This window comes from Nicrophorus vespilloides, unplaced genomic scaffold, assembly GCF_001412225.1.
Source record: "Nicrophorus vespilloides isolate i.1.1-1 unplaced genomic scaffold, Nicve_v1.0, whole genome shotgun sequence".
Taxonomy (NCBI): Eukaryota; Metazoa; Arthropoda; class Insecta; order Coleoptera; family Silphidae; genus Nicrophorus; species Nicrophorus vespilloides.
In genome coordinates this window covers 330-14,261 of record NW_017096087.1, presented here as the reverse complement: position 1 = coordinate 14,261, position 13,932 = coordinate 330, and the positions used below count along the sequence as shown (strand labels likewise).

General features: G+C 29.9%; 1 protein-coding gene across 1 annotated transcript; it reads right to left on the bottom strand.

Moving 5' to 3' along the window:
- Window positions 1-7,367: 7,367 nt before the first annotated feature.
- Window positions 7,368-8,791, bottom strand: LOC108569463 (protein odd-skipped-like). The gene is made up of 3 exons (XM_017931020.1): window positions 8,650-8,791; window positions 8,069-8,519; window positions 7,368-7,955 (listed from the first exon to the last, which is right to left on the bottom strand). Exons 1-3 carry the CDS (start codon window positions 8,696-8,698, stop codon window positions 7,544-7,546), a joined length of 912 nt encoding a protein of 303 aa, XP_017786509.1. The 5' UTR covers window positions 8,699-8,791; the 3' UTR covers window positions 7,368-7,543.
- Between the last annotated feature and the right edge of the window lie 5,141 nt (window positions 8,792-13,932).

Genomic DNA, 13,932 nt, shown 5'->3' with positions numbered 1-13,932 from the left:
AAAAAAAAACTGTGTCATCCGTGCGTGTGCAATTTTTTTCTCACCTTCCACCCATCTGTGGGTCCCCTGTCTCGGATGCGTGCCATTAATAACCCATCAGGGCTTCTCTCTCTCCGTTGCCGCTTTTGTTTGCGGATCAGAGGAGAAGAAGGTTCGTCCTTGCAAGTTGTCCTCGAGTCCTCCAGGTATAGCGCAATCCGAAGGACGACACGGGGGGTTGTTTTTCCTTCCTCCCTTTCACCGTTGCCGGACGGACGGAATAGCGCGGTCCTTCGGCAATCGGCAAAAACAAAGAAAGGACAAGAAGAGAGGACCCACAGATAACGAATATATAAGCACAAATATGACAGTTTATATTAATATCGTGCCGCTCCAAAAGTCCTCGTTTCTTGTGTTGTTGTTTTTTTTCTGTGTGTGTGTTTGGTTCTGTTTTTCATCTCTGGCGGCTCGTCATTTTATCATCATATTCCTCGAACCTTCTTCCTTTCGGTGAGGACATTCCTCGTCCTTCTTCATCCTTCATCTGTCTCAATGTACGTCTCCTTCTTTTGCTGCACAGCACGCACAGGGGCTATCGTTTATATTATCGTTACCGAGATATTTATGTTCGGCTCGCTTAAATCATTAAGCCATTAAACGGAATTTACATAACGTTTATATTACGCAAACGCAAACAACCCTCCGGTGCTGCTTATATAATATCGCACTTCATTCCATTTCAGTAATCACTAAACCCGGATGAAATAATCAATCTTTGATCATACAAAATCAAACTCGAGAATATACAAATCCACGTAAATCAATATAATTCGATAAAATTAGTTTATTTCAATTGTTTTATCCTTAATATGCATTTTTTTATGATTCATTTAGACTACTTGATTAACGAGTATTTAAATAAAATAAGACCTAAAGACATGAAAAAAAACTAAATATCTTCAGTTCTTCAGTCATTGATTAACATTACGTAAAAGTAATTAAACTATAAGATTAGATACCTTTTGATGTAATCATAGAGAAGAAATAATTACAAATTTAATTCTCAAATTTAAAAGCTTATTACTTGTAAACAGAAAATACCACAAATCTAGCATTAAACTCATTGGAAAGACCATTATTTTATACTTAATATTTATATTTGATAATCTAATTAGAAAGTGTAGTTATTAAGCAATTTAATAAAAAGTGAGATTTTTTTTCTGATTAAACATTTAAACAATTTACCGCTAAAATTTTAAAAAATACCAAATCTGTAGATACAATTAATTTCTTGATAAAAAGTAAAAGTGTCATAAAAGAAGCGTTACTATTTCATTTTACCACCATTACTTTCCTATTAAAATTAAATCAGTTTTAATTTGATTATTGTATAGTGTTAACCTTTCAATATCAAACTTTTCTTATGTTAAAACCATATTTTGAAAATTAGTCAAAAAAAATAATCTCGAAATTTTGTCTACTAAATCCACTATATTTCATGATTTAAACAAATAAAAACGCGATTAAAGCAAATTTAACAAACAAAATTATGAAATTATAGTCATATATTTAACTGAGTTTTTATATAAAAAATAAGAAATTATGATGTAAATATCAAAAGTGAAAAAAAATCAAAAAAGATTCTTCTGGTTCTAATTTAAAGATATTACCCGTATTTTCAATTAAGTTATTTATCAAGAAAGCAAGAAAATTGAATAATTTGCTATAATTTTGAATAAATATAATGAAAAACGTACATTTTTATTCATATTTTCAGTACAAAAGTTCTTGGACAAAATGTAAAAAATCTTAAAGAAATTATTAAGTTATTATATTCAGAAGCATAAGACGAAAAATTTGATGCGTCTTATACAATGGTTGTAGATTTGTTTGCTTGTCCTCAAAATTAAGATGCGTCTTATACTTGAGAAAATACTATATTTAAAATTCGTAAAATCTACAGAGCAAAGATATGGATTTTCTCTAAATTTCAATTTAAAAGTTATTAAATCTCTTAAGTGTATTTAATCACAACACTTTTCATCAATATACAATCAATTCGTTAAAGATATCATCATAATTTAAATAACTTGTTTCATATTCAAATCTAAGATCTTTCGAATAGGGTCGTTCATAATTCGATCGAAACAAACAACTAAACATACTTTGATTCAAAATCAACTTACCTATTTTTATTTTTTATTTTTCAATATATTTAAGGGTGGGTAATGTATTTAGTTGTTGGATGAAATTGGAAGAGGGTTCGTTTCGAAACGGGCACACAGACTAATCAGAAACGATCTCCTCCCTATAAATTATCGTCGACGTTCGACCCTCCAGCGAGCCCTTTTATTACAGCGATTATTTGTACGCATCGAAGCTGCCTTTATCAGCTGATCGAGAACCCATTTAGATCGTCACGTTTAGATCAGATCGAGGGTGGCGTGACATGGAAATCAGAAGGGTCGAAAATTAACCTCATCCACATGACTCGTGTCACCTAAACCACAAGCACCTATCATCATCTGCTTCTTCTCAAGTGACACTTGAATCCGAAGATTCGAACACCAACTTTCACCCGATAAAAACTTCAGTTTATTAACTCGATTTTCTTCTTCTTCTTCATTGATTTACTTTAATCGTCTAAACAAAACAACCGCTTGAAACTGCAGCAAATGTCAATTCATTAAAGTGACATTACCTGTTATACGTCACATTCTGTTGTTATTCAAAGCACGTGAGATTTTATAAAATTGTATTTGATTATGTTTTCTACTCACAAATCAAATTAAATCATTTAATTAAAAAAATCAATTATCAAGTAAATTAAAAAAAAATAATTTGTGACAATTTAAGAAAAAAATGATAAACTTTCGATTTTCACATTTTTTTTTTCTTTTGAAATAAATTTAGAAACTATTTAATTTCCGAATTATTTTCATAACAATTAGTACTATTACTATATTCCATTGAATTATACAATTTTCTTCATTAAACACATATTTTTTTGTTATGTAAAACTTTCATTTTTATTTACTTCCTGAATCTAATTCATTCAAAAGTAAGAACAATTGGTTTCTTCATATTCCTTTCCAATTATTGCAATACCTCGCATCGGATCACTATAGTACGGATCCAAAACAAACTAAATTTTAATTGGACAAAATAAATTAAAAAAAAAATAGCATAATTATTACATAAATTCTCAGTTTCTTCATCTATACAGTCAAGGTTTTAAAGTCCTCAATTAGTACGGTTTTAAACAATCCAAGACATTTGTTTAACAAATTATTCTCACTATTCGAGGTATTCATAAAAAAATTACTTTATCCAGGTCATTGGTTGAACCAATTATCCGCACTATTCGAGGTATTGCTGGATGTACATCTGTATTAATAAAAAAAATGACTTAGCTATAATCGTGTATTGACAGCTTCATTTAGATTGATCAATCATCTCCTCAATTAGTACAGTTTTAAACAATCCAGGACATTTGTTTAACAAATTATTCTCACTATTCGAGGTATTCATAAAAATACTTTATCCAGGTCATTGGTTGAACCAATTATCCCCACTATTCGAGGTATTGCTGGATGTGCACCTGTATTAATAAAAAATGATTTAGCTATAATCATTTAATGAGCAGCTTCATATAGATTGATCAATGATCTCCTCAATTAGTACGGTTTTAAACAATCCAGGACATTGGTATAATTGATTATCCGCGCTATTCGAGGTATTGCTGTATATACACCAGTATTAATAAAAATGACATTTAGATTGATTTATAATCTCCTCGATTAGTACGGTTTTAAACAATCCAGTACAGTAGTTTAACCGCACTATTTTAGGTATTTATTAATATAAAGTACTTAGCTATAATTATGTATTGGGTAGCTCATTTTCATTGATCAATCATCTATAAATTAGTAATTCACATATTAAAAAAAAACTCTATAATTTCCAAAATTAAACCTTCTAACAAACTAGCTAAAAACAGTTTGAATGCAATTTTTTTTTGTTCGGGAAGGGGAAAACATCATAAACGTTTATTGTGTTCCGCCATTGCAGCGACGTTTCGTTCCCCAAGTAAATGTAATTAAATGGAAACAATAAAGATAAGCCGAGATGTAAATATAAATATCGTGCAAAATAAAATAGAGAGAGAGAGAGAGAGTGAGTGAAAGAGGGAGTAGAGAAGGTATAGACACGTACAGAGAGAAACGGCAAATATATTTAAGTGCAATCGTGGAAACTGAACGTAATAACACGTGTTTAAACATTGGAAAAACGTAAAACAACATTGGACGAACAGCAATAAGCTTTCGTGATAATCATTATATTATGCTCGTAAAGAGATTTAACGAAATCCCATGGAAACATCACTATCTTTAAACGAATTGCGGCTGTGTTTACACGTATTTTCTAAGTCTAGAGTAGATTTTTTTTAAATACGTAAATATGTTCAAGTTTATATAACAAGTTTTATATAATATAAAACAAATTTGTTTGATTTTTATATATTTTTGCTTTCTTTCTATCAAAGATTTATTTCTAAATAACAATTGTAACTGAATAAAAATGAAAAATTTTGCTTCAATTATTTTTATACTAAAAAGTGTTAAAAATAAGATATTTATTCACATAAAAACTAAATTTATTAGTCATTAAATCGCCTCATATATCAAAAAAATATGGTCTGATAAATATTTGTTTGATTTTTATTATTTTGGTTGTTTCTATCAAACTTTCATAATAAAAATTACAAATTTTGCTTCTCATTACTTTTTGACTAAAAAATGGACAAATTAAGGTATTTAGGTATGTTTATATACAAACGGAACTATATTTGTTAATTAGTCATTAAATCACTTCAAATGTGATCAAAAAATAGATTCTGAAAAATATTAAACTTTTATTTGATTTATATTATTTTTATTGTTTCTATCAAACAATTATTTTCAAAAAAATGACAAATTTTGATTCACATTATTTTTTTTACCAAAAAGTGGACAAATTAATATAATTAGATATGTTTATATACAAAAAAAACACAATTTATTAATTAGTCATTAAATAGCATCAACTATGACCAAAAAACAGATTCTGAGAATTATTAAATTTTTATTTGATTTTGATTATTTTTATTGTTTCTATCAAACAATTATTTTCAAAAAAATGACAAATTTTGCTTCACATTATTTTTTTACTAAAACGTGGGCAAATTAAGATATTTAGGTATGTTTATATAAAAAAAACAAAATTTACTTATTAGTCATTAAATCGCATCAAATGTGATCAAAAAATAGATTCCCAAACTTTTGTTTGATTTATATTATTTCTATCAAACATTGATTTCCAATTAAAAAATGAATAACAAATCTTACCTTAAAAATTTACAAATTTTCGTTAATTTTGTTCCATTTTTTTTACTGAGAAATTAACAAATTAAAAAAATATTTAGATACAAAAGAAACAAATTATACAATAAAATCTTAAAAGGATTTGCTTAATATTTATTTTACTAACAAGTAGAAATTTTTATATAAATAATATTTAGTAAAATTCGCCAGTTTTTGAGGTATAAATTTAATTTGCTCTATTTAAATTTATACCTCAAATACTGGCGAATTTTACTAACTATTTTTTATATACATACATTTCTTAATTTTTCATAAAACTTATACAAATATGAAAAGTAAAGAAAAATTTACACAAGAAAATTTAAATTAAATTGTTAGAAAAAAAAACTTAAATGAAATATAATTAGAAAATCATGTTATCATTTTTACATACATATAAATATTTGTAACAAAGTAAATATAAATAACAAAGTTATAAATAACTTAACGTAAATACCATAAAACGACAAATTTGATCCAATTAATTTTAATATCAAAATTGTATACAAAAAAATATTAATTAATTAATTAATTAATTAGTTAATACTAATTAAAATAGAGTTTGATATGCTTAATTTGAAGAAACGCAGATGCTTATGGTAATTAATGTAGACATCTATAAAGAGAAATGAGTGCGGCCATTCTTAAAAAGATGTCGCTGATGTCAACCATTTAAGTTTCAATTACAAATTGAGATAATCGAAAATAATTATCATATTTATTGACAAAATCATCTCAGAAAACGGTCACTAAATATATTTCAAAGACATTTATCATCTTTAGTTATATGATTATTTACAGTAAATGTTTAACTATGTCATAAATTAATCCTCCAAAGTTTCGAATAGATTTCTTTAAAAAAAAAACAATAACAACAAAATTTTTATTTATGTTTATCTGACTAAATCTTTATTTATTATGCTTTGATTCAAGGAATAAAAGGAAAGCGTATTCGTGATGAAAAAGAAAGCACAAGATTTTCGGCGTGATTTGCTTAGGCCGAACAACAATCAATCCATTTATCCGAACGTAACCATCATTCTTTTTTTCCTTCCCTCTCTCACTGCTTCCTCCATCCCATAAATATTGACTCTACCGAATGTAAAATAAATAATCCTTTCATGAAGCAATTGTGCAAATAGAACAAAGGTAACGTTGAACCACCAATATTTATATAATCGAATGGATTTTTATGGTAACACAAAAAAAGATGAAAACTATGCAACAAACACAAAACAAAAGCTTACAGTTTATATGCTTAGAATAAGTTTATATAACAATTTATGAATGAATTAGTATATTTTTAAGAGTAGTGTTTTTTTTTTAGAACTAAATAATAAATAAATTCTTTTTCCTGAAAATCAACCGAAATACAACGGAATTAATAATTCTGTCTTGCCGCATACATTTGATGTTTTACAAACATGAATTCCCAAAGTATGGGACAATAAAGTTAAAGAAAAAAAAATATAGTTTCTTTTGAAATTTTTCCTAAATCTTAACGGAGCGTGAAAAGGTTTTTTTTTCTTCTTCCAGAAAGTTTTCTACCTGTCCCAAGAGACACCTGAATTAGGGCTGTGAAATTGCAAATGCAATTTTAATTGTATCTTAAGTGATTGACTGATCGAATTCATTAAATGATATTGGATTTTTTTTCGATTGATATACAATTTTAATTGTTAATTGATCATGATTTGGTATTAAGGTTGTAAAAAGCAGTATAAATAAAAGCGTTTGGATTCAACTTAAAAAACAAACATTTTTTCTTTTAATAAATAAGAAATGGTCATATAATATAGATATTTACATAACTATGGAAGTAATATTTACACATGCAGTACATGTATGTACAATAATCATAATTTTTTTTTTTTTTGGAAAAAAACGGATAATCAACAAACATTCTTTTCAAAAACAAAAAAATATCTTATATAAATAAATATTAATTCTTCATTAAATTAATATTTTTCTCTCTTTTATGCGAGCGGTAACTCTTATTTGTTTTCTTTTCATTCATGTCGTTCAGTCTTCTTTTGAGAAATTAACACGAATACTGTGTTTAAATAGAATTAAAGAAGCGGAAGTTTTGGTTATTGAACCTCCGTTTCAATTCTTCTCAATCTTTGGTACGAGCGAAATACTATTGTAGCGAGCAAATTTGTTTATCGCCTGAGGATGTCCTCGATGCTGAAGCCCAGCTTCTTCGGTGCAACGATTTCAGTTTTCAGCGTGCTGCTGCTCTGCTTGACGGGGCTGAGATGTTGAGGAACGGCGTTGTTGCTGATTGTTGATGTCGTTGGTGAGAGCACCATGTGAACGTTAGCTTCGTGCACCTTCAACTCGCCGTAAGTGGCGAAGTACTGTCCGCACTGATTGCAATCCCACGATCTTTCCGTGTGCGTCAACATGTGCGTTTTCAGATTCGATCTCTGGTTGAAGGGTCTGCTGCAGATAGGGCACTTATGCGGGGATTCTTCCATGTGCAAGATCTTGTGGACAGCGAGAGTGCGCGATTGGCAGAATCCTTTACCGCATTCAGTGCACTTGAAAGGCTTCTCCTTGCTATGGATGTATCTAGAAATAAAAGATAATTTATTAATAATTTTGTCGTTTTTAATTGTAGTTTATGTATTGGAATTATGATTGCTAATTATGTTTTTTTTTGTTTAGTTTAAGAAGATAATTACCTATGATCTCTCAGATGGTCCTGCCTCCTGAAAGCTTTTCCGCAGATATCGCAAGAGTACGGCCTTTCATCAGTATGCGTCCTCTCGTGGATGAGCAGATTGTAGCTCTTGGTGAAGTGTCTGTTGCAGTATTTGCAGATGAACTGCTTCTTCGGTCTGGTTCCTGCGGTGGTTTTTGCAGGCGCCGGTGGACGTCCTGGCATCCTGACTTCTCCGACTCTTCCCCCTTGGTACATGCTGACGCTCCTCAACCACTGGTTCATGAGCATAGCGTTGTACGGGTACTGCTGGTACGGATAAGACAAATACTGTTCGGTCGCGGTTTTTGGTAGAAGATATGAGAGTTGCTGCTGCTGAAGTTGCGGCGGCGGACTGAATGTGGGCGTATGGGGCGGCGTCAGCAACGGTGACGTGCTGTCCGCTTCCTGTTTGATTTCGTAATTTTCGTAACCTATAACAAGAAAAGAGACGGCGTATTAGTAAAATCCAATTCGGTTGTGCACTGCGTTTTGTTCACTGTTTCACTATCATCAGAAATATAATCCAAGTTTGAGAAACACTGATTTGTATATGATATGTACCTTCGGGCTTCATCAACCTCGAATCCACGTAATCACTGATCATCGACATGTCGCTGCTGTGTCTGTATCTTCAGAGTTAACACTACTTTTCCAAGTGTATCACTGTCACTACTACTTCTACTACTACTGCTGCTGCTGTTGCTGCTACAATGATGCTATGACTACTCTTGCACAGTGGAGAGTTAACTGTTGGCTTCAGCTTGATGCCACTTGTCTATAAGGCGGTAGCCGATGGTGGGGAGGAAGTAGCGGCTGGTAGCACTCTGGCCTCGCCTTTTCTCCTATTCCCGCCTTCCATTGGTCCGTTTCGATCTTGCGCGTCTCTCGCATCCCGCTCCACGCTTCATCCCTTCATTGCGACCATCGAAGAACGATTTTTACTAATTGGGGGGGAAACTCACTTGCGAAACCCCTAAAGCAGATTGCGTGATTTATTGCCGTCCCTTTCGTATATGACTACAAAAGAGCCATACGACTCCGAAGAATAGGAGATCCGTCTTACGAAACCGCAATTATTTTCCCATTCCAACAATAAAAACGAATAGACGCAACAACAACTTCGCTTCTGCATTTTTTTCTCCTCTACGTTTTTTTATATATATATTTCGACCCGCTTTTGTCTCTATCGCTTCTGGTTATCAGATTTTATGTCACCATTATCTGCGGCAATCGATTTTCCGGTATTGCCAATTTTCCATACAACAACTCACCACAATTACAACTTATTTTCATGCAAATTTTCATATTTTTAATTGCACTATTAATTAGAAAATTGATTACAATAATTCTCAATTAGATTCATAAACTAAAATTGTTTATTTTTACTATTGATTCATTGATATTTTATGAATAAGCACATTCTCATCATTTTTTTCCTTAATGTAGAAATATTAATGTCTCATTGTTTTCTAACTAGTGCAATAATAAAAGCTTTTTACGCAACAAAAATACGTATTTGAACGTCAATATTTTTTGAATGATTCTCATTCAAAACTATCCATTTCTAAGTTTTATATGTTATGAAGAATCTTAAGAAAGTTTTCTATTTTAATTATTTTCTAATTTTGTCTTAAATTAATAAAAAAAAAACATAATAAAAATTGAACATTCCAATTATAATAGTATGAATTATTAAATAATACACAACCGCGTCTTATGAAAATAAGCTTTATAAGAATCTTAGAATTAGTGTAAATAAGATTAATTCGTACCGTGTTCTAAGCAAATCGCGTTATAAAAGTACTATTTTAAGATGGCAATAAATTTACAATTAAGAAAATATTATTGGTCTAACACTTTTTCTTTTATTGAACTTATCTTAATTCTTAATTTAGAAATCGTGTTATAAGAGTTTCGCGTTATTAGCGTTAGATGGAAAACGTATTATAAGAATACCGCGGTTTTATTGTATAGCTTTTTTGTTTGTTCTAATAATATTAAGCAATATTTCTCATCTAGAATCGATTTTTTTTTGTAAAACTTTCTGTTAAAAACATATTTTCATACCGATTTTGCTGAAATTCTTGCATCAAAAAGTAATAACATTTTATGGTACTTCAAATATGTCTCACAATTAAATAACTATTACTAAACTGCTATGATTTCTTCCGAGAATCTTAAAACAAATACGTAGAAATGACAGTTACAATTCAATTTCTTCAGTTTGTTTTTGAAAACATCGGGAAGTTTTATTATGTACACCAATAAAGATCCTTTACTTATTCAATTCCTAAAGAAATTAGATACAATAATAAAATGGTTGTCAGCTTATGCAATATGCAAAATGCTTAAAATATATACAATTTCTGTTAACACCTACATGCAAAACGATAATCTAGTAAAAATATACGGTTTTAAAATAATAAAGAAATAAAAATATTTGTACTGTATCAGTAAATATTATGAATATAAACATAAAAGATCTTGGAAATGTTGTATTTTTGCATTAAGCATAACTGTATTTCCTGCATCATTAATTTTATTAGGTATGCCGAAAATTGCAGAAAAACAACCCTCAGTTTTACGAAGCGCCAATAAATACTTTAAGGGGATGAAACCCTTGCTATTATAAAATTTATTTATATAAAACATATTTATTAGACACAATTTGTGCCGAAAGGGTTTGTAAAATCATATTTTCGACTACTGCACATTTTTACTCATACCTTGGGTTTTCCTCTCGTAATTACATAAATTTGCTTCATTTTATCTAAGAAAAAAATTAATAATAAAACGATAACTTATATATTTCTAGGAGAAGCAACATTTATTTAGAGATATATTTTTCTTAATTAATTATCAGTAATTTTCAATAAATTCAATTGAATTCACATTTTCTTTCTAATCAATATTAATTAGATGCGATTTAATTAATTGATTTTTTTTTGGAATATATCAAAAATCCTGTACATAATTAACAAAATACTTTTATACACTAAAAGTATGTAATTTATTATATATAATTGTTGGATACATTAGGAAAGTTAAGCAATGGTACTTGAAAAGGTGACCGATTTTCTTAAAATTGTGATTTAAAACCAAATGTAAAAGATGTGAATAATCCAAAAATATTAATTTATACTCAATGCTTCTATCTAGGATTAAATAGATTAAATCTTGTATAGTGCGGCTTCAATCAGTCCGGTTTCACAATAGTCACAATTGATTGATCTTTTTTAAATTTTAAACAATCAAATGTTTTTTGTGTAATTTATTTATACGTGTATTTAGTTCCTCGATTAGTTCGGTTTCAAATAATCCGCACTATTTGAGGCATTATTAATTAATTGTGTATATTAATCAAATGCGTTCCACTATAGTCACAATCGATTGTTTTTTTTTAATTTTAAACAGTCAATTCTCTTTTTGTGCCCTTTATTAATACATGTATTTAGTTCCTGGATTAGTCCGGTTTCAAATACACCGCACTATGTGAGGTATTATTCAATTGATTCAATTTTATAAAAATTTGAACAGTCAAATCTCTTTTTGTGCGCTTTATACATGTATTCAGTTCCTCGACTAGTCCGGTTTCAAATAATCCGCACTATTTGAGGTATTATTAATTAACTGTGTATATTAATCAAATGCGTTTCATTACAGTCTCAATTGATTGTTTTTTTTTTATTTAAATTTGAAACAGTCAAGTCTCTTTTCGTGCGCATTATACATGTATTCAGTTCCTCGATTAGTCCGTTTTGAAATAATCCGCACTATGTGAGGTATTAACCAAATGCGTCTTATACACCAATAATTAAGTATGTTTATGAACTGCTGTAAAGTTTTATGACTGCGATTTGGATGATCGAAAAAAATTAAATTTCTCGCTTAATCCATCCATATTTTCGTTTTTGTTCTATTCTTCGTTCATTGACGGGGTGTTTACTGTACGCTTCGGTAGCTTAAAGTTGTCGTGTCCATGAATGGATAGCGATGGATTTACAGTTTGTTTACGCATCCGCGCGACGGGGTGCTGACGTCCATTAGCATTGTGCAGCACCGGGATTAATCCAGGATAATCCTGGACCGTCCATTTCCTCGACCTCACCTCACTTTCCTCACCTGTGCCTTCGCACTTTGTTTTTCTGTAGTACACACAACGTTTGGCAGGTCTCGAAATGTGGAACGGCTTAAGTGGTCTTTTCACCTATTGTTGAACGGGGCAGTACGTGTGCAAATCACCTTTACTTTCTGTGTGATTTTTCGAATTATCTGAGGATTTCCAAATGGGGCGAAAAAAGAAAACAATTTGCACACCTAATCTAATAATATTTTTGCTTAACGACGTGGGTGATTAGAATAACTGAAATCCGTCAAAACTGAGATAAGCACACCAGATGCGTGACTTCGAATAGAAATGTTATATTAACAACAGATTATTCAAGAGATTTCATCAACAGTTTCAGATTCAACACTTACTGGAAAGATTTTGAAATTTTTTGCTTACACAATAAAATTATAATTTCTCAAATTTTAATTAACTTTAATATTCGTTATTTCTTCCATCTAAATTTCGATCAGTACGGATTCACTATAGTCCAGTTTTCAAATTTTAAAACAAACTAAATTTTAATTTACTAAAATAAAAATAAATATTAAAAAATTATTATTTTTTGTTGTTTATTTTTATGCGCTTTTAAAGTCCTCGATTAGTCCGGGTAATTGGTAGGTATTCCTGTCATTTTGATCCACTAATTTTTCAGAAAATTAACAAATAATTTGTTAAAGCGGTCACCTGTTCAAGTACTGTTGCTTAACTTTTCTTATTTATCCAATAATAATTAACTTACAGACGTGACCAAAGGTTCTTTAACAATTCGTTAAAAATCGTGTATTTTTTAACGAATTGATAAAGAACTCTTGTTATATTTTAAATGCTGTTTTAAAGTCCTCGATTAGTCCGGGTTATTGGCGGAATCGATTACCCGCACTATGCGAGCTTTTCCTTAAGTTGGTAATTTGTATTTATTAGGAGATTAAACTAATTAATTATTTAACAAATCTACTCGTTTCTCAGAAAACTAATAAATAATTACTCTTATACCAGAATTTGGACAAGCGGTCACCTGTTCAAGTACGATTGCTTAACTTTTCTAATTTATCCAATCAGTTTATAAGTTAAAAAATACACGAAATCGACTTAATAATTTCCATCTAAATTTCAACGTTTGTTTGTTAAATATGATTTTAAAGTCCTCGTTTAGTCCGGGTTTTTAGCGAAAATGATTACCCGCACTATTCGAGGTCACTATAATTAATTCTCAATATAATTATGTAACAAATCTACTTCTCAGAAACCTTACAAACAAACACTTTTATACCAAAATTTCTTAAAGCGGTCATCTGTTCAAGTACTATTGCTTAACTTTTTTAATTCATCCAACCAGTTTATAAGTTAAAAATACACGAAATTCACTGAACAATCTCCATCTCAATTTGAACGTTTGTTTGTTAAATATGATTTTAAAGTCCTCGATTAGTCTAGCTTTTTGGCGAAAATGATTACCCGCACTATTCGAGGTCACTATAATAAATTCTCAATATAATTATGTAATAAATCTACAAATATCTCAGAAACCTTACAAACAAACACTTTTATATCAGAATTTCTTAAAGCGGTAATCTGTTCAAGTACTATTGCTTAACTTTTCTAATTTATCCAACCAGTTTATAAGTTAAAAAATACACGAAATTCACTTAACAATTTCTATCTAAGTTTGAAACATTTGTTTGTGAAACGCATTTTAAATGCGATTTTAAGGCCTCGATTAGTCCGAATTTTTG

Coding starts and splice junctions, on each gene's coding strand:
- LOC108569463 (XM_017931020.1), bottom strand. CDS start 8,698: ATGTCGATGATCAGTGATTACGTGGATTCGAGGTTGATGAAGCCCGAA. Junction 8,520..8,649: donor GAGGTTGATGAAGCCCGAAG/GTACATATCATA, acceptor TTCTTGTTATAG/GTTACGAAAATTACGAAATC. Junction 7,956..8,068: donor GACCATCTGAGAGATCATAG/GTAATTATCTTC, acceptor TTTTATTTCTAG/ATACATCCATAGCAAGGAGA.